The 21451-nt window shown below is 35.3% G+C and overlaps 1 protein-coding gene across 3 annotated transcripts in view; it reads left to right on the forward strand.

The window, feature by feature from the left end:
- Nucleotides 1-20183, forward strand: part of PJA2 (praja ring finger ubiquitin ligase 2) — a 78150-nt gene extending 57967 nt beyond the window's left edge. For 2 of the 3 annotated variants that reach the window (XM_082455770.1, XM_082455771.1), the window contains exons 7-10: nt 340-451; nt 14050-14164; nt 14553-14674; nt 17009-20183. In XM_082455770.1, coding sequence (XP_082311896.1) covers nt 340-451; nt 14050-14164; nt 14553-14674; nt 17009-17134 — 475 coding nt within the window. In that variant the 3' untranslated portion in view covers nt 17135-20183. Of the gene's footprint in view, nt 1-339; nt 452-10625; nt 10788-14049; nt 14165-14552; nt 14675-17008 lie in introns of those variants that run through there. The other variant, XM_082455772.1, reaches the window with a different exon arrangement.
- Nucleotides 20184-21451: the final 1268 nt, after the last annotated feature.

Below are 21451 nucleotides of genomic sequence, written 5' to 3' on the forward strand. Positions count from 1 at the left end.
AAAGAGGAAAGATACGGTAAAGAATTAGGAGGGAAAAAGTACTACCTTTATCCCAGCCATAAACAGTTCCCAGAGCTAGAACTAGAAACATAGAGAATTTTCTTACAAACTTTGTGCAGTGAGTGTGGCAGCCTGTTGGGAATGGGAATGGTATCTTAACTCCTTATGCTTAGCATTTAACTTTTCTTTTGGGTTCTTCCTGCCCCTCACCCCATGAGATTTATATTAAAATATTTTAAGGTTTTCTGCTTGTAGCATCTTTATTGGCTTGTCAGATGCTAATATAATTATGTCTTCACTATAAAGGCTTCCCAAATCACGGTTGTACTTTTTTTCCAGCCTGTTTGACGGCTTTGCAGATGGCCTAGGAGTTGCTGAAGCTATTTCTTACGTGGATCCTCAGTTCCTCACTTACATGGCACTGGAAGAACGCTTAGCCCAGGCTATGGAGGTATTGTCGTGCTTATTTTAGTGCTCTGGTACCCATATGTAGGTTGGTGGGATGCCAAGTGATAAAAACTAAAGGTTTCTTTAACTGCTTTTAAGAAAAGGTGAATAATTTTCTTATCAATTTAATAACAATTACTGAATTGTGATTCAGTATGTGTATAGAAATTGTACTTGACATCCTGCCAATTTGCCTAAAATCACAATATTTTCCAGTTTTTACTACAGAATGTAAAGTGTTTGTTTTGCTTGCATTTAGAAAATGTTCTTCCTCTATAGAATTACTGTATACAGGTCTGTGAATCTGAATATTTTATACACACACAGACAGGTATATTTGTTAAATGCAGTTAAAGATCTCTAAAGATATATTACAAATCACTTCCCTTTTTTGGTTCTTATGGCTTCTAAATCTATCTAGCTGCTTAATGTAGTTAGAAAAGTTATTCCCTCTCATCCCCACACACATACACAGGTTAATAAATGTGGCACATTTGGTGCCTGTTTGTCTTGCCTTCTTTGCTTTATTTGACCAAAACACAAAAACTTGTTCATAATTGTATTTGCCTATGGTCAAAAGCCCAAGCATTTTCATGTTTGGGAACTTCCACTACACTAGTGGATTTTGTTGTAAGAAGTCTTTCTTTAAATCACTATTTCCACAGTGATTTCCAAAGTAGAGGAACAGTAATAACGTGAATGAGTCAAAAGTGAGAGAACAAAAATGAAAGACGGAACTTTCAGGAACACTATAATACCATTTTATCTTGAAATGTTTTGAGATTAGAAAGCCCAGTTTAGATTTATAAATTAGGTATTAGGTAGATAAAGAGATCCAGACCTATTTATCTACACACACATACGCATGCACAGGTGCACACACAAGTTAGCTCTGCATTGGCATCACTTTTTTCAGTGTGTGTAATCTTCCATGGAGATCATTGCTGTCAATTATGCATTATCGTGTATGTTTTTCTCAAAGTGACCATAGCAGAAATACTATGTATCATGGTGATCATTTTGAAATGTATAGAAATATCAAACCACTATGTAGTGTAACGAACTAATACAGTGTGGTAGGTCAATTATACTTCAAAAACAAACTCAGGAAAAGAGATCAGATTTGTGATTACTAGAGGCGGGGGGTTGGGAGGAGGGGGAATTGGATGAAGGCAGTCAAAAGGCATGAACTTCCAGTTATAAGATAAATAAGTACTAGGGATGTAATGTGCAACATGATAAATGTAATTAACGCTGCTGTATATTATATATGAAAATTGTTAAGAGAGTAAATCCTAAGAGTTCTCATCACAAGGAAATAACTTTTTTCTACTTCTTTAATTTTGCATCTGTATTGAGACGATGGGTGCGCACTAACCTTATTGGGATAATCATTTCATGGTGTATGTAAGTCACATCATTATGCTGTGTATGTTAAACTTACATGGTGCTGTATGTCAGTTATATCTCAATAAAGCTGCGAGAAGAAAAAGAAAAATACTATGTACTAGAAGAAAAGTCAGAATATCGTGAGACAGGATAATACACTTAGGACTTTTCCCAGATCATATAACTTGCCTTGCCAAATTCTGACACATGGGAAACAGTGGCACAGCATGATAACCTGCATCAGGAATAGAATATATAAAGATTAAGGATCACTAACTTCCTTGAGTTAAAGACATTTTAAGTGACCACATGGAATATACATCAATATTAGTCTGGTTTCACACTGCTTAAATAGTTTGTTTCCATTATTATGCTAGTGGTTTATGATTCCTACAATATGGAGATGGCTTTATAAAAAAGTTTTGAAAATTAAAAGTTTTATTATTTATTACTAATGGGAACTGTGACATTTGATTGGCATCTTGAAAGAGGAGCGAGAGAGACTGGTCATGCGAGGTCATGCTAGGTGAAGGCATTAGCAGAGTGGACAAGACAAGAGGAAGGAAAGAATGTAGTAGGTCCAGGGAACATAGAGTCTCCACATTGTTGCCTCCTGCTCTCCGGAACCCAGTGGCACTGCCACTCTCAGTGGTTCTTACCCATCTATCCTTCTGTTTCAGATTAATAGCATTAAATGTCTCCCCTTCCCCACAGCATAACAGCTTCTTCAGATTTAGTGCTCAGCTTTATTTTATTTGAATCTGATTGAGACATGCTTCTCTCCTAGAGAATCAATACAGTTCCTTTTTCCTACCACTCTCTAGAAATCTTTATTTTTCTACCATGCACTTATTCATTTTGAAAAATGAAACAAATAATTTATAATTTAGGACTTTTCCTTTTAAATTTAACACTAACATTCTTTAAATAAGCAAAAACAAGTAATAAGACAAACTGAGTGCTTTGATTTGTTTTTTTTCTCAGCAGCCCTGTCTCTTTCTGGCAGTGGTTGTTTTCATTTCTGTTATTTTTCCAGTACTAGGCTGATCTTTCTTTTCAGGTAGTAGATACTGGTGAATATATTGGCAATAAACATTTGCCTCATATCTCTGTCTCAGATATGAGGGCAAAATATTTAAGATATTTAACTGTTTGAAAAAATGATTTTAAAGCTTTTTACTCACTCCCAAAGAAATCTTAGAAAAAAAAAAAAGTATTCCTTTGCACATCTTTACGTTGACATCTAAAATTTTTTGGCATAAATCCTAAGTAATATTATTTACCCTATTATATCACTTTTGCAATAAAAATATGTTCAGGAATTTAAATGTAAAAAAAATTGGTTTAGATTGAGTTAAAATTGTTTGTTGTGTCTATTGATCAAAAACAAACTGTTATAAAACTTGGTAAATAATTACTTAAACATAAAGTAAAATTTTACTAGAAATGCATCTCTTAATGAGAGAGAAGCTTTTTTTCCTTCCTAATTACTTTGTGAGTGAATTTTATTCCTAGAATGAGGCATAATTCAGCATCAACTTTATTTCTGTTTTTTATCTTTATGAATGTAGGTTGAAAAACCTTATTCAGATAAGTAAATTGGTCGGGATGGAAGGAGTTTATCATACCATTGTCACTGAATCCTTCTGAGATATTTACCAAAATCACAAAAACTTGGCAAGTTGTTTAGATCCTCCTTCTATTTTTTTTGAAAGTAGAAAATGGGAAGCCATCTACAAAGATTTGTTATCAGTCATTATAGTTCAGTTTGACCCCAGTATTTCAGATTACCCCTTTGAATGGGGAAGAAGTATGCTTTTATTTATAAAGTGGAAAAACGGTGAGTATAAAAAGGAATGTGGGAACAGGAGAGCCAGCTGGATACTGTGACTGCAGGTGCATTGTTAGGCAGATTCCTTTGAGGAAAGATTACGTAAGATAGTTAATTGAAATTGAGTCTCTTAAGACTCTGCATGCCCGTGGACCCCTAGGAAAGTCTTTACATATTTACAGAGTACCTCATTTACACTAAGGTGTAGGCCTTAGGAAGATAGTATGTGAGGTAAGCGCATAGGCTTTTGAGTTAGATTGATTCTTTTAGACTATGTGACCTTGGATAGTTCACTTAACCTCTTTAATCTTCAGGTCCTCATCTATGAAATGGGAATAACAAAATTTACCTCATGAGTTATTGTGAGATTGTGTTAAATCACTTAGCAAAATACTTGATGCCATGGTAAGCTCTCAGTAAATGGATATATTCAAAGATACATTCAAATTAGCGGTCAACCAAGTGGTAATCATCTAGCAAATCTGGATTCAGTGGTCATTCAAAATCAGTATTAAATCTCATTTGTTGTAGGTATTGATTCTTTAAAAACTAAATTATGTTTTATTCTTTAGAAACTAGATTTTGTGCTGACAAAATCTTTAAAACTAGATGTATTTAAAACTAGATATATTCCAGTTGGGCTGTTTAGGCCATCTAGTTGTCTTCCTGACACTTGGACTAACATTTGAATAAATACTGTACTAAGTTATAGACAGATTTTTATGGATTTTCATAGCAGTGGCTATAAAATCGTCTCTCTTGCTCTTGTTGCTTATAAGTGATCCCAGATCACCTTAAATATATGTCAGTACCAAGGCAATAAATTATTTTTACATATATTGATATTTCAAGTATTTATTAGCACTGCAAATATGCAGATAGTCTTCAGAAAGGAGTAAGGAACCCATTGACACAAACATGTATTAAAGCATAGTTAGCCTGGAATAACCTACCCAAGTGGATCTTCCTGTAAATAGTATCCCTTCTTTTTGTTTATGTGTAGCACAGATAAGTTCTTGCAGAGTCTGCCTTGAGAAGTACATAGGGAATTGGAGGAGATTCATGATTATAGCTACAGTTATTCATGAGACAGAAGGGACAAATAATAGGCTCTTACTTTCCATTTCCTATCTCCTGATGGGAAAGTTTAATATAAAGAGTTATTAACTGTAACAGGGGATTAGAGTAAAAAGTGATTGTTTAATAACAAATAAAGATCATTCTAAACAATATAGGAAAAGTACACATAAGGAACAGCTGCCACCCAGGATCACCTAAGGAAGAGTTCACACTCTGCTCCAGGGCTGGGATCCATACCTTGATGGAGGTGGCATAGCTGTGGCTCACTGAATAGCTGAGAAGTCGCTGTGATACCGGGGTGGCAGAACTTGCTGAAAATCAGCCCTGTAGGGTGATGTCTAACTGGAAACCCTCTACAAAAGAACTGTCCAAGGTGGGTGCTGGAGGAAGCTACTGGCCACGTGCATTGCAAGAGCTAGACGCTGGAGAAGCTCTGCACATTGCAGGAGTCTGGTGCTGGAGAAAGCTATGCATGCCGCAGAAGCCTGTCAGGGCTTCTCAACCAGGATCAGAAACAAAGCCCTTTTCCTCCTGCACTGTCTCTTCAGCATCCTCTGTGAACAAAGCTTAACATCATGACAGCTGTCAGAAGGGAATATATTTAAATGGCCCAAATCCATTTTCACAGAGCTTACAAAAACAGTGAATTTAGATCTGAGAAGCAATAATTGATTATTGGAACAGTCCGTATTTTTGACTACTTGGATTCTGTATACACCTTTCTACACACATTTCAACTGCCGTCCAACAACAGTACAGCTATATTTCTACCTAACAAGATACAGCTATTCTAACAAAAGAAGAAGTTTTCACCTTTTCCCCAGAATGAACAGATGAACAGTCCCAAGAGTCATTGTATTCATCGCTGGCTATATTAATTACTTCATAAATTGTCAGTCATACTGAATATTCTCTTATATAAAGATTAAATTGTAAAGTTGACTGCTATATAAAATAAAAATGGGAAGGACGGAAAAAAAGAAAATGGTTAGTAGATACAGATAAATATATACATATAACAAGCAAATAGAAAATATGCAAAGCTACTAGTCCTTGTTTCTGTATTTGGTCACAGACTGTAATTCATAGCTATAGTGTCTTTCTTCCTTATTTTCTCTGTCATCAGCAAGAATCTCACCTGGTTGGGATTCTTTACTTGGTGCTGTGACCCAAACCTACATTTCCCAAGAGTCTGTGTCCTCAATCATCCTGCCTTTTTTGGCTGCTGTAGTTTTCTGGTAACTTTATACCATTGGGCATAGAAGTACTAAGAGATGTATACTCTATACTTGAAATTATTACAGGACTTTCAAGTAGAGGAAGGCTGGTTTGTGGAGGGTGAGCTACTCCTACTGGTACAAGGAGGCTCAGAGTGATATGGGGATTCAAAATAGTCAGTTTCATCTGAGTTCAACCAGATGTCCCCACTCTAAGTCTCAGAATCCTGTTTTTTAACCAATCAGTGATATAACTTTTGAGACACTTGACTGAGAATTAATTTAATTTAAAATGTATGTTTGATTTTCAGAAGTAAGAGATTTTTTTCAGGGCTCTCATGGACATGCTCTGGTTCTCATACTGTGCTTCACTTTGAGAGTTAATGGGCCCAGGTCTGTCATTTTCTCTTTGTAAGCACGCAGGAGCACTCAGAAGGATCCATCCCACATCACAGGTTTTATAGTCATCATTACTGCCATTAGGTCAGGTGCAGCAGCCACCTGGGTTCCCAAGACATGTGCTTTAGGTGGCACTTCATTGTGTTCAGCCACAGTGATAGTTTAGTTTTGATGCCACTGAAGACCATGGATTGCTAGCGTCCCTCTTCAGTTGGTAAAGAGCTCAGCAGTGAGCTCAAGCCCAAAAGCTCAACCAAACCAATCCCATTCTTACTTCATGGAATCATGCCTGATACCAATTCTGTATCAGTCTGAGCTCAGTCACAAGGGAGAAAACAATTAATTTGAATGGGGTAAGTTTAGTATAAAGAATTACTAACTATAGTTAGGCTACTAGGAAGTGAAGTGAATTCTAAAGAATATAGGAATAGCAGATATAAGGAAGAGCCTTAGGGCCGAGATGAAGCACTCTACCTTCCCACCCCCCAGGGCTGAGATCTAGGCTGTGTTGAAGAGGACACAACCATGGCTCTTAGAGAAGTGTTTATGCTACTATGCTGGCAGAACTTGCTGGAAATCTGCCCTCTGGATCTTGGCAAAAATCTACCTTTGGAGTGCTAAAGAAACTATTCACAGGGAGGAGACTAACTGGAAGCGCTCCTGCTACAAAACCACCCAAGATGGGTGCCAGGGGAAGCTGCTGGCCACCTTATACTGCAGCTGTCAGGCACTGGGGAAGCTGCATGTGCTTCCGGATCCAGGTGCTGGGGACACCTTTCACGCTGGAGGAGCCTGGTGCAGAAGCCGTCTGTGCTCCAGAAGCCCACAACAGGGAAGCCTCACACACTGCTCCCAACAAGCCCGCTAGAACTGAACAGCCCTTTCCTCCTGTGATGTCTCTCCAGCACCCTCTCCTGCAGAGCCTAAGATCATGGTAGCTGACAAAGGAAAAATATTTAAAGGGCCCAGATCTATTTTCACAGAACAGAAATGAAAGGTGTATTTGTCAGAGGCAATAATTCTGTTACTGGCACACTTTTTCTTTTTGCAATATCGATCTGCAAATCCAGAGTCAAATATGGTGTTCAATGTTATTAACTATGTTTATTAACTTTTATTACAATGAATTTATTTTGCTCGCTCTTTTTTTAGTCCTGACTTTGCTTTGGCCTTGGCCCTATCCTTTATTGTAAGTCATCTCAGATCCTTTTTGGAAAGACAGTTCCTAAAATATCTTGGCTAGATCTTGAGGAGTATACAAAAGATTATGTTTGCCATCCAAGAGAACGCAATGTTAACCATCAGGCAGAATCCTATTCCTCCCTAGGAAGCCTAGTTTCTTTATTTTTTATTGTGGTAACAGGCACATAATGTAAAATTTACTATTCTAACCACTTTTAAGTATATAGTTAAATGGCATTACACATAAACAATTAACCACATTCCCTCCTTTCCTCATCCTGTGGCAACTGTCATTCTGCTGTTTATCTTATGAATTTTACTACTTTAGGTACCTCATATCAGGTATACAATATTTATCCTTCTGTAACTGGCCTATTTCACTTAGCATAATGCCTTCGGTGTTCATCCTTGTTTTAGCATGTGTCAGAATTCCCTTCTTTTGCAAGGCTGAATTCTACTCCATTGCATGTGTATACCACATTTTTCCAGCTTTATTGGGATGTATTTAACATGTAACATTGTGTAAGTTTAAGGTGTACAGTGTGTTGATTTGAACTTATATATTGTGAAATTATTATCACAGTAGGGTTGTTAACCTCCATCATCTCACATAATTACCATTTCTTTCTTGTGGTGAGAACATTTAAGATTTACTCTCTTCCAACTTTCAAGTATATAATACAATTTGTTATCTATAATCACTTTGCTACCTTGGATCCCCAAAACTTATTCATCTTATAACTGGAAGTTTGTACCCTTTGACCGGTAACTGCCCATTTCCCCCAACTCCCAGTCTCTGGCAACCACCATTCTACTCTCTGTTTCCGTGAGTTCACCTTTTTTAGATTCTGCGTATAAGTTATATTATACAGTATTTGTGTTTCTCTCTCTGACTTATTTCACTTAGCATAATGCCCTCAAGTTTCATCCATGTTGTCACAAATGGCAGGATTTCCTTTTTTCTCATGGCTAAATAATATTCCATTTTATAGATAGATCTATACACACACACACACACACACACACACACCCCACACCTTCTTTATCCATTCATTTATAAGTGGATGCTTAGGTTGTTTCTATATCTTAGCTATTGTGAATAATACTGCAGTGAAGATCCTGATTTTATTTCCTTTAGATAACTATCAAGAAGTGGGGTTGTTGGATCATACGGTAGTTCTATTTTTAATTTTGGGAGGGGAACTTTCTGCTGTTTTCCATAGTTGCTGCATCAGTTAACCTTCCCACCAACAGTGCATGAGGGTTCCCTTATCTCCACAGCTTTACCAACACTTTGATTTCTTGTCTTTTTCATGATAGCCATTCTAACAGGTGTGAGGTGGTATCTCATTGTGGTTTTGATTTGCATTTCCCTGATGATTAGTGATATTGAGTGTCTGTTAATGTACCTGTTGGCCTTTTGTATGTCTTCCTTGGAAAAATGTTTGTTCAGTTCCTCTGCTCATTTTTTTATTGTTTGTTTTTTAGCTCTTAAGTTCCTTACATGTTTTGAATATTGGTCCCTTATCAGTTACATGATTTGTAAATATTTTGTCCCACTTTGTAGCTAGGCTTTTCATTTTGTTGTTTTTTTTTCCAATGCAGAAGCTTTTGAGTTTAATGTAGTCCACTTATTTATTTTTGCTTTTGTTGCTTATGCTTTAGTTGTCACATCCAGAAAATCATTGCCAAAACCAATGTCAAGGAACTTTTTCTCAGTATTTTCTTCTAGGAGTTTTATAGTTTCAGGTCTTATGTGTAAGTCTTTATTGCATTTCAAGTTAATTTTTGTGAGTGGTGTAAGGTAGGGTTTCAGCTTTATGCATGTGATTATCCAGTTTTCCCAGTACCATTTATTGAAGAGATTATCCTTTCCCCATTGAGTATTCCTGGCTCCCTTATCAGTTGTTCGTATTTGCCAGGGTTTATTTCTGGTTTCTTGATTCTGTTATTTGGTCTATATGTCTGTTTTTATGCCAGTACCATACTGTTTTAATTACTGTAGTTTTGTAGTACAGTTTGAAATCAGGAAATGTGATGCCTTCAGCTTTGTTGTTTGCTTTGGCTATTCAGGATCAGGATCTTTTGTGGTTCCGTGCAAATTTTAAGATTTTTTTTCTATTTCCGTGAAAAATGCCATTGGAATTTTGATAGGGATTGCATTAAACCTGTATATTGCTTTAGGTAGTATGGACATTTTAACATATATTTTAATTCTTCCAATCCATGAACATGGGATGTCTTTGCATTATTCATGTCTTCTTTCAGCAAAGTGGTATAGTTTTCAGTGTATAGATCTTTCATCTCTTTGCTTGAGTTTATTCCTAAGTATTAAGTTTTTTATGCTGTCATGAATGGGATTTTTAAAAATTTCTTTTTCAGATATTTTATTATTAATGTATAGAAACACAAGTGATTTCTATATGTTGATTTTGTATCCTGCAACTTTACTGAATTTGTTGATTTGTTCTAACTTTTTTTTGTGTGTGTGTGGAGTCTAGGAATTTCTATACATATAAGATCTTATCTGCAAACAAAGACACTTCTACTTCTTCCTTTCCAATTTGATGCCTTTTATTTATTTTTCTTGCCTGATTGCTCTGGCTAGGATTTCTGTACTATGTTTAATAGGAGTGGTGAGAGTGGGCACCCTTGTCTTGTTCTTGACTTTAGGGGGAAGACTTTCCACCTTTCACTGTTGATTATGATGTTAACTGTGGGCTTTGTGTGCCTTTATTATGTTGAGGTATGTTCCTTCTATACCCATCTGTGAAAAGTTTTTATCATGAAAGGACGCTGTGTTTTGTCAAATGAGTGTTTTCTTTTTCTTTTTCTTTTTTTTTTTTGCATCTATTGGGATGATCATATGCTTTTTATCTTTTCATTTTATAAATGTGGTGTATCATATTTATTGATTCATATGTGTTGAACCGTCCTTGCATCGCAGGGATAAATATCACCTGATCATGGTGTGTGATCCATTTATGTGCTGTTGAATATGGTCTGTTACTATTTTGTTGAGGGTTTTTGCATCTATGTTCATCAGGATTATTGGGCTGTAACTTTCTTTTCTTGTACAGGCATACCTCGGAGATATTGCGGGTTTGGCTCCAGACCACCGCAGTAAAGTGAATATCACAATAAAGCAAGTCAACAAATTTTTTCATTTCCCAGTGCATATAAAAAGTTATGTTTACACTATAGTTACTCTATTAAGTAGGCAATAGCATTATGTCTAGAAAAACAATGTATATACCTTAATTTTTAAATACTTTATTGCTAAAAAAGCTAACCATCATCTGACAATGCAAGGTTGCCACAAACCTTGAATTTGTAAATAACACAATATCTGTGAAGCGCAATGAAGCAGAACTCAATGAAACAAGGTATGCCTCTTGTGTCCTGAACTGGCTTTGCTATCAGAGTAATGCTGGACTCATAAAATGAGTTTGGGAGTATTCCCTCCTCCTCTTGAAAGAGTTTGAGAAGGATTGGCATTAATTCTTTAAATGTTTGGCAGAATTCCCAAGGGAAACCATCTGATCCTGGGCTTTTGGGGGAGATTTTTGATTACTGATTCATTCTCCTTACTTGTACTGGTCTGTTCAGTATTTCTGTTTCTTTATGATTCATTCTTGGTAGGTTTTATGTTTCTCTTCTAATATATCCAATTTGTTGGTGTACAGTTATTCATGATAGTCTCTGATACTTTGTATTTCTGTGTTATCAGTTATAATGTCTCCTCTTTCATTTATTATTTTATTTGGGTCTTGTCTTTTTTTCTTAGTCTAACTAAAGGCTTGTCAATGTTATTTTTTCAAAAAAACAGGTGTTAGTTGGTATTTTCTATTTTTCTGGTCTCCACACTTACTTCTGCTCTGATCTTTGTTACTTCCTTCCTCCTGATAACTTTCAGCTTAGTTTCTTTTTCAGATATTCTGAAAAACATTTTCAAACTATTTTCTACTTCCTTGAGGTGTAAAGTTAGGTTGTTTGGTATATTTCCTTTTTCTTAATGTAGGCATTTTTTTGCTATACACTTCCCTCTTAGAACTGCTTTTGTTTTGTCCTATAAGTTTTGGCATATTGTGTTTCCATTATTGTTTGTTTCAGTATATCTTCTGATTTCTTCTTTGCCTCATTGGTTGTTCAGGAGTGTGTTGTTTAATTTCCACATATTTGTGAATTTTCCAGTTTTCTTCCTATTGTTGATTTCTCATTTCTTGCCATTTTGGTCAGAAAGGATAATTGGTGTGATTTCAGTCTTCTCAAATTTGCCAAGACTTATTTTGTGACATATATGATCTAACCTGGATAATGTTTCATGTGCATTCAAGAAGAATGTGTCTTCCACTGCTGTTTTGTGGAATATACAGGTCTGTTAGGTCCATTTTACCTAAAGAATAGTTCAAGTCCAATATTTCCTTTTTGTTTTCTGTCCGGATGATGTCTCCATTACTGAAAGTGAAATATTGAACTCCCCTAATATCGTATTGTTGTCTAATCTCACTTCAGATCTGTTTTTATTTGCTTAATATATTTAGGTGCTCTTTTTTTGGGTACATATTCATTTATGATTGTTGTATTCTCTTGAGGAGTTGATTCTTTATTATTGTATAATAATCTTCTTTGCCTCTTGTTACCATTTTTGGCTCAAAGTCTCTTTTGTCTGATATAAGTATAGCTGCCCCTGCTCGCTTTGGTTTCCACTTGAATGGAGTATCTTTTTCCATCCCTTCACTTTGAGCCTATGTGTTTCCTTAAAGCTGAAGTGAGTCTCTTACAGGCAGCATGTAGTTGGGTCTTGTTTTTTTTTCCATTCACCACTGTATGCCTTTTGATTGGAGAATTTAGTCCCTTTATATTAGAGTAATGATTGATAGATAAGAACTTACTAATGCCTTCTTTTTATGTTTTCTGGCTGTTTTGTAGTTCCCTTGTTACTTTCTCCCTCTCTTATTGTCTTCTTTTGTGATTGGTGATTTTTTTACCTTTTGTGAATCTAATGTAGACTTGTGCTTTGTGGTTACCATGAGGTTTACATAAAACATCTTAACAGCCTACTTTATGCTGATAACTTCAATTGCCTACAAAAACTCTACCCTTTTATTTCCCCAGTCTTATGTTTTTGATGTCACAGTTTACCTCTTTTTACATTGAGTATTCATTAACAAGTTATTGTAGTATAATTATTTTTAATACTCTTGTCCTTTAACGTTTATTCTTAGTAAAGTGGTTAATATACTACCATATTACGGTATCAAAATATTCTGAATTTGACTATATATTGAATATTTATCTTTACTAACCACATTTTGTTCATCCATTCATCTGTCAGTGGATACTTGGTGTGTTTCTACCTTTTAGATCCTGTGATTATAGGTCCTATCTGCAGTTCTAATCTAATTGTAGCCATAAGGGCTAATCAAGCCACAAAAGGATGAGGGTGACCCATACTAGATGGTCATATGATTTGCTGTTCTTTCCATTCCTGTTAGTGACTTTTTCCAGACATTTGAACCCCTAAATAAAGTTCACAACCCAGATAACCTAGGAATACAGGCATACCTCAGAGATATTACAGGTTCAGTTCAAGAGCACTACAATAAAGCGAGTCACACAAATTTTTGGTTTCTCAGTGCATATAAAAGTTACGTTTACACTATACTGTAGTCAATTAAGTGTGCAATAGCAGTATGTCCAAAAAAAGTACATACCTGAATTAAAAAACACTTTATTGCTAAAAAATGCTAACCATCATCTTAGCCTTCAGTGAGTCATAGTAGTAACCTCAAGATCACTGATCACAGATCACCATAACAATTATAATAATATTGAAAAAGTTTTAAATATTATGAGAATTACCAGAATGTGACACAGAGACATGAAGTGAGAAATGCTGTTGGAAAAAGTGGCACTGATAGATTTGTTTGAGCCAGGGCTGCCAGAAACCTTCAATTTGTAAAAACATGCAGTATCTGCACAGTGCAATAAAATGAGTTGTGCCAGTACTAGTGAACCAGTAATGTGGGTGTGCTGACTCTATGCCAGTAGTAGATACAGCCGTTCAGGAATGCATTATTTGCTTCCCTACCTTGAACATCTTGTAACCTTGGCCACATTTTATCTTTCATGAGTTGAACCTGTCCAAAGTATTTATTTTCTTCCATGTTATTGATCTCACACATAAGCTCATAAGTTGGAAGAGGTAACCACTCCTGAAAATATAAGTATGATGGGCAAGTAAATGGTTATTGAGACAAGATAGATTTTTGTTGTACTTGTGAAAAGTAGGGATTTTTTTTTTTCCTGTGTTTTTTGATTTTTTTGGTTTGGTGATGGTTTCTTTTGGAAGGAGGCTAAAAGGGCAGGGACTGAAGCAAAAGAAACCAGTAGGAAGAGGATAATGGTGGATATAATTTTGGAAGATACCTTTAAAAATAGTTTTTCGTTACTGTTTTAAAAAGTGTTTCCTAACAAAGAAATGCGACTTTTCATTTTCAGACTGCCCTGGCACATTTAGAGTCTCTTGCAGTGGATGTTGAGGTGGCCAATCCACCAGCCAGTAAGGAGAGCATTGATGGTCTTCCAGAGACCCTTGTTCTTGAAGATCACACTGGTAAGGGCAAAGTTGATCTCTAATGTTGAATGACACTTTGCATATTCAAGTATATTACCAATGCACCTAGAAGATAAAATAGTGACTGTCAGAAACTTTCATTAGATTTTGTATGAAACCTAATTCAGACAAACTTTTACCTAGTGGAATTTTTTAATTTATCAAGTGATAGGCTGGGACAAATGTTCACCAGTCAACTTTTCTACAAAAGCAATGTTTATTAAATTCCAGATTGTCATGTATTAAGCTGAAACACTTTTGCCAATTAATTCACCAATGTCTGGTTCTTTTGTCTTTCATAGGTATTGTCTATGAGTCAATATGTTGGTTTTCAATTTCATTAAAATTGAACTTTATGGGATTGATAAATCAAATTATTTGTTTTCAGCTATTGGTCAGGAGCAATGCTGTCCAATCTGTTGCAGTGAGTATATTAAGGATGATATAGCAACAGAGTTACCCTGTCATCATTTCTTTCACAAACCTTGTGTCTCAATTTGGCTGCAGAAGGTGAGTTGCAGATTTACTTTTTTAAAGTTAATAGTTTCTCCTACAAGTTAATGATGATAGTAGTGTCTTTTAAGCCTATTTTATTTAGCTACATACTCGTAGTAATTTTTAATTCAGTGTTTAAAATTGGTTACCTTTTAATGATTACAGATTAATGATATATCAAACTATTTTACCTTACTTAACATTGTCTAAAAACAATATAGGCGAATGATTTTAGGATAAGGCTAATTAGATCTTTGATTATATATCCCTGAAATTTGATGTTTTCAGGAATATCTTAAGTAAAGAAGCCTTTAGGACTACTCAGAGTACTATAACAGCGTACAGATATTCTGCTAATATGAGATGGTATCTCTAAAAATGTATATGAGGAAAAGCAACAAGATCCTACCATATAGCACAGGGAACTATATTTAATATCCTGGGATAAACCGTAATGGCAAAGAATATGAAAAAGAATATATATATGTATAACTGAATCACTTTGCTATATAGCAAAAATTAACACAACATTGTAAATCAACTATACTACAAGAAAATATTTTAAATATTAAAATGTATATGATATTTAATAACCTACCAAGTACCTCCTATTCAAATTTTTATATACTGTTTTTCAATGTTTACCCAATAATTTTTAAGTATATTTGAATTACTTAAGAAAAAAAAGTTTTACTTAAATCTTCTCAGTGAATTCTATTCTTACATAAAGGATATTTACATGCAGTTCAGTAGAAATTCCCAAATCACATTCCCAGTTTAATTACTTACAGATATGGCTCCCTTTCTTCTCTATAACCACTCCCTTCCTTCTCTCCTCTCTTACTTCCTACCCTCTCCTTTCTCTCTTCTTTTCTTTCCTTTCTCTTTCTTTGCTGTTGCTCCCCCTCTACTGCTACTTCATCTTTGTCAAAACTCTAGTTAATATCTAAAATCCAGTGCAGAAATGTTCCTGATTCCTTTATAAAATCTAAAGTTTCTGTCTAGGCTTTCCAGGCCTTCTGTGATCTAGTCTGTCTTGTCAGATTTACTCCTCTGTACATTTACTCATTTTTGCTTAGCCTGGTGTGATCTTCCCCTTACTGTAAGAATAGATGATCTAGGTAGGTCCGCTTAAATTCGACCTTTTCTATCCTTAATATCCTCTTTTTTAAACTCCCACAATAGTATCAGAGCCTTAAGAAGGATCTAGCATTGTCTGTGCCTGCTCTGTGTCACGTATCGCTGGATGATTGATGTGTGTTTTCCCATTTAATCCTAACAGTAACTCTGGGACATATTGGTATCCTTATTCTCATTTTCCAATCATTGTTATTCATCCAAGGTTACACAGCTAGTGTGTGGTTGATTGAGACTGTACTCATATATTTGACTCTAAAATGTTGCTCTTTTGGCCCCATCTGTATGGCAAGTGCACAATAAATGTTTGCTGAATTAAATTCTTGAATTGTAAATATTATGTATGTTGTACAATCTTGAATTGTCATTGATTTTGCTTTAACCCAAGGTAATAATCTCTTTAGTCTGTCTCCCATCAGGAAGCAGCTTATTGTGAAGCCTTTCCTCTAGGGAGAAGGTTTCCAAGTTCTAAATCTTTGTCACCTTCAACAGCCTGATTTCTTCAACCTTTTTTCTATTCGGGAGATCTCTGGGAAAAAGACAAGATTTGTGAGGGGATAACATATCGCCAGATGACACATCTCTATAACCTTCCATTGGTCCTAAAATAATGTACTCCCAGTCTAACTGCTTTCCCTGTTCCACCTTCCCTCATTGATTTGTTTTATCATGTAGAAGGCACCTAACTCTCCATATCTTTTTGAAAAGGAAGTATATGGCTTATAAAGAAGGTCTGCGGTCCATCTGCTTTGATGTGCTACACTAAAGTGAGGCTTTAGTATATATGAGGAAGATCCTAGGGGGATAATTTGGTATGATAAATATGTGAATTAATTAGGTCTCTGGTTTCTCTAACACATGCATTCAGTTCAGGTGAAGACATGCCCTGTGACTCCTTGCTCACCCTTGTAGCACCAGTGCCAAGTGGAGCATGTAGTAGACTCTTAATTAATACTCACTAAATGAAAGATGAGTGACCTAAAAGATACAAACATGATTGGGAGACACTTTACCCTCAGAGAAATTGAGTCTGATTGGGATGAAGAGAAAATAGCATCAAAATTTTGCCTCTCTGTACTGTGTGGATTTGAAGTTTATTTGGTTTTGTTTTTAAGTTATTTGACTTGTTTTGAGGATAATGATACTGTTCTGATACTTTGTAGCAGTTAAGATCTTTCCATTGGCTGTGAACTTGTTTTATTCTCCCCCCAGTCAGGGACGTGCCCTGTGTGCCGCCGTCATTTCCCACCTGCTGTGATGGAAACACCTGCAGCTGCTTCCTCTGAGCCTGATCATGATGCCCCACCTGCAAACGACAGTACTGCAGAAGCCCCCTAAACCTGAACACTTGAATGAGATCGGTCTATCAAAGTAAATCAGCAGATCCTTCTAAATCTGATGTGCAAATAATTATATATAAATATATTTAAAATGCTATATATAGTCTATGCCATAGTTTAGAAAGAGAATATTAAGCTTTCTAAACTAAATTTAGGTTTGCAGAAAGTACTAAACATTTTCAAGCTGAATGCTGAAGTAGTGCATTCATTTTCTTTAGTTTAATATGTTATTAATTGTAATGTCAAGCTTATCAATTAACTTTATCCAGAAGAAATAATCATCTGTGTGGCACACATTATTGGTTTTGTCTGAAGTACTGCCACTAAGTGATTATAATTAAGCTTTCCTATTTGCATCAAATGTGAAGATTGTGATCACAACAGTAGTAAAATTTGGTTTCGTCGGAAATAAAAAAGAATTCTAAAGCATGCTTTTTCATTGGTCCCTTTGCTTTTGCTTCATCAAAACCTCTTGGTTCATAATACTGAGTGGTTTTATAAGAAGATAACCTATTCTTTCATCTTTGTTTAAAATTAGGACTTTTTAGAATGCCAAACAAAACTTCTGGCTAGAGCATCACAAAATTTTAAAATCTTAAATGTAATCTCCTTGAAATGGTTAGGTAGTAAAATAAGTTATTATATTTGAAATGGTGGATGTGCTTAAAGTAAGGTTAGTAAAGCATATAAACAATCTCATGTGCTCAGTGCTTGGTACAGTGAGATGAATTAGATGGCCTTATGAAATCCTTTCTGTTTGGTTAAAATTATACTTGAAGGTCCAGAACACTCTTGGCACATTTGTGTAATACTGGATATAGTTAAAGGTAATTTTGGCTCTGAAATATTTTGGAAAGTCTGAAAACAAGCATAAAGTGTTTTAAAACACTCATTCTGTTGTATACCGAAGGAAAACCTGAATCCTTAAAAAACTAGAAGATTAATTGTGCTGTCTTGTATAAAGCATAAAACTGATGGGGTCCAGGACAGATTTGGCCATACCTTTTTACAACATATCTAAACCTTACTATGTTATAATTTATTATTTTAAAATATTGTTGAACAAGGATTAGTCATATTACATTATCAGCCTTTGTTTCTTTACACTAATTTATTTTGGGAAAATTATTCACCTGGAACTAAAAAACAAGTAGTTTCAAATTATTCCATGGGTGAAAAAGGAATAGATTGTGTGATTGCCTAGTGACTGTATGAACAGAACTGAACAGGTAACACAGTTCCGTTCTTAATTTCCTTTCTCTAAAAGAGAAAAGAAGATGCTGACCTCACATTTATCCTCTGAAAGAGATCTGTTCACAAGCTTTTACAAAAGTGAGGAAATCAGCTTTCCTTACTTTACATTTTTTTTAATGGGAAATTTGACCCACAGGGTCATCTTTGTAATTATGTAACCAAACGAAGAGCGCACAGCTTTCTGTTTAGGTTATCACACCCAGTAGGCAAGTATGTATCAACAGGGACATAATATTTAACTTATGGATGTGATTCAGTATCAACACCAGAGAATGATGGGTGTTAGAATGCCACATTTGAGCAAGTAAAATAGTAAAACACACAGTGAGTGTACATCCATCCAAGTAGTACAATGATAATTTAGTTTAGACACATAAAAAGAATGTTTATATGGCTTCCCAAATGCAAAATTACATTTTATTTGTGTAATTAATTTCTCTGCATATTTATATTCCATCTCTTTTCTTCATTCTTAAAAATAAATGTATTTTCACTGTTGGCATATTTGAGGCTTAAATATAAGGAACATAACACTTGCATTCTAATTTTTGCATATATTGTAAATGTGTCTGGTACTTACAGCAAAATACTGTGTATCCTTTTATGGGTAAAACAAAACTGAACATTGCATGCATGTAATGTGGTGACTTTGTAATTTAGGGGTTCTTTGGGGCTTCTGTGACTTTGGAAATGCTTACACTCAAGCCTTAATGTTGCATTAGGTAGCATGTTTTCCTTCTGATGTATATAGTCACTGTTGTATAAACTAATCTTTGCTTGTTTTCTACTCTGTGATCTTTCCATACCATATTTCATTGATGATCAGTTAGTGTCAAGGAGTCAAATCAAATTAAAATTAATTCTCATGTGTATATTGTGGAAATTTGTGGCTAGTGTGATTTTTATTGTTGTTGTTTGTTTCCTTTAAATAATAATGATCAGTTGTGACACTTAGTGGTTAAACTGACATTGTTACAGATTTCTCTGTAATAAGCCACACCTTATATTTAGGCAGTATAAAGGGACCTTGGTTTTCTTGTCCTAGATAGCAGCTGTCCCAAAGAAAATATTTCTTCTTTGGCTGTTAAGATTTAGCTGTTATCTGCCAGTTGTTAAGAGGTTTTGGTTCCAAATTCAACCAGCAGTGTTGAGAGCTGAACTTAAGATAGCTGTTGTACTTTTTGCTTTCCATCTGTTTCTGCCCTTCATTCTTGGCTCCCTACTATCTGTAAACAGCTGCTATGAAGGAGAAAAGTTGAATAAGAGTTGGCTTAAAAATTCTTTTAAAAAGAAAATTGAGGTTTTAGAATTTTCATTGTAACAAGCTGATATAAGCTGAGGCTGACAAGTTAGGACACCTAAATATTGTTTGATCACACCTTGGCTCCTTTTGAAAAAGTAAAGAATATATGAAGGTAAATTAGAAATATAAATATTAATAAAAGTATTGTTTCTCTTATTTCTCTATTATATGTTAAATGACTTGACCTAATAATTTTATTTTTTTAAACGTTTTCTTCTTTCTTGTAATTTGAATGCTGATATTTAAAGGTAGATCTATGTGGTTTTCTTTCGTGTTTCTTAATTGTTTATCTCTAAGCTAACTAACTCTTTGTGATCTGCATTTATATATAAACTGTTAAATATATGTGAACTGTTAAAATGGAATGCAAGTTTTTCAAAAGCCCAGGTCTAAACGCAATGATTGGTTTATTGTTCTACAACCCCAATCCATCATTTTTCGTGTAAATCATAAACAATAAACAGGATATACTCAGTGGTCATTTCTAATATTTAATTGTGTAGTCTTATCACTTCTATAATGTAACCCCCTGGAGGATTTAGTGTTTATAGCAAAGTACACAGTTACTAAGGAAGTCTGGAATAGGCTCCTGAGCACATAATTTTATAGTCCTTTAACTGTGATCTAAGAAGGAAAACCCTAAAAGAGACCTCCGCTGTACAGAAGTGGTTGATGGACTTCCAGAGTTGGAGCCACTCAGCACCCCTACAAGGGTTGGATTTCGTTAGAAGAGTATCACCCAAATGTTCCTATAAATAGCACATACGTGAAGCTGGGCAGAAAGGTTCTGTCTCTTCTGTGTGGCCACCTCTTCCTATCTTCCCTCAGGCTTCACACTTTTCTCAGATCTTGCATGATATCTATTCTAGACCAGCCTGGCATTGGCTGTTTCCATCCCTCACTTAAAATGTGTTGCTCAGAACTAAACACAGTTCTTCTGTTGTCCGACTAGAGCAAGGTCCAGAAGCATTATTGCCAACATCAAAGTGATTCTCATATGACTGTTATGACTCGTGTATGTTGATGTTATTATCATTACCATCATTATTAGGCAAGCATATCACATTGTTGTCTCTTGCTAAACTTCAAGGTATTGCTGGTAAGCCAAGTCTGTTCCTAATAATTACTTACACAATTTCTTCTTAACCCAATTGGACTACATTCATCCTTACTAAATTTAACTTGTAAAGGTCCATATGAATTCTGATTCTTCTCTCATCCTGTATCAGTCCCAATTTTGATGAAGCATGCCTTTTGTGTTTAGTGGCTTTGTCCAAGTGACTGATAAATACTGAATAGAACAGGATGAAATACAGACCCTCTTCAGAATGCCACTGTAGACTGCCCTCTAGATGACTTTGATCCACCAGTCAGTACTCTGGGTACAGTTGTTGAAGCAACTACCAGTCACTTAAGTGCTTTTGTTCCTTCATGGTTCCTAAAAGGACACCGTAAGAAATTTTGTCCTGTTTGGTCAACAAGCACTATGGAAGTAGCCTAATCTGCTAGTATATTAAATCAAGAAAATAAGTGAAGTTAGCCGGAAATGCTTCGCTCTTAGCGAAGCCATACAACCTCCTTTTCTAACTGCTTACATGCCATCTGTTAATCTTCCCTAGAATTTGATAAGTGATCAATGTCAACCTCATTTTTCTAATTTTTGGAATCTACTTTTTTTCCTCTCAAAAATTAATGATATTTGAAGTAACATGACCTTGACAAGTCACTTAATCACTCTCCTTCTGTTTTCTGTATAAA

This window comes from Balaenoptera physalus, assembly GCF_965194825.1.
Source record: "Balaenoptera physalus genome assembly, chromosome: 3".
NCBI lineage: Eukaryota > Metazoa > Chordata > Mammalia > Artiodactyla > Balaenopteridae > Balaenoptera > Balaenoptera physalus.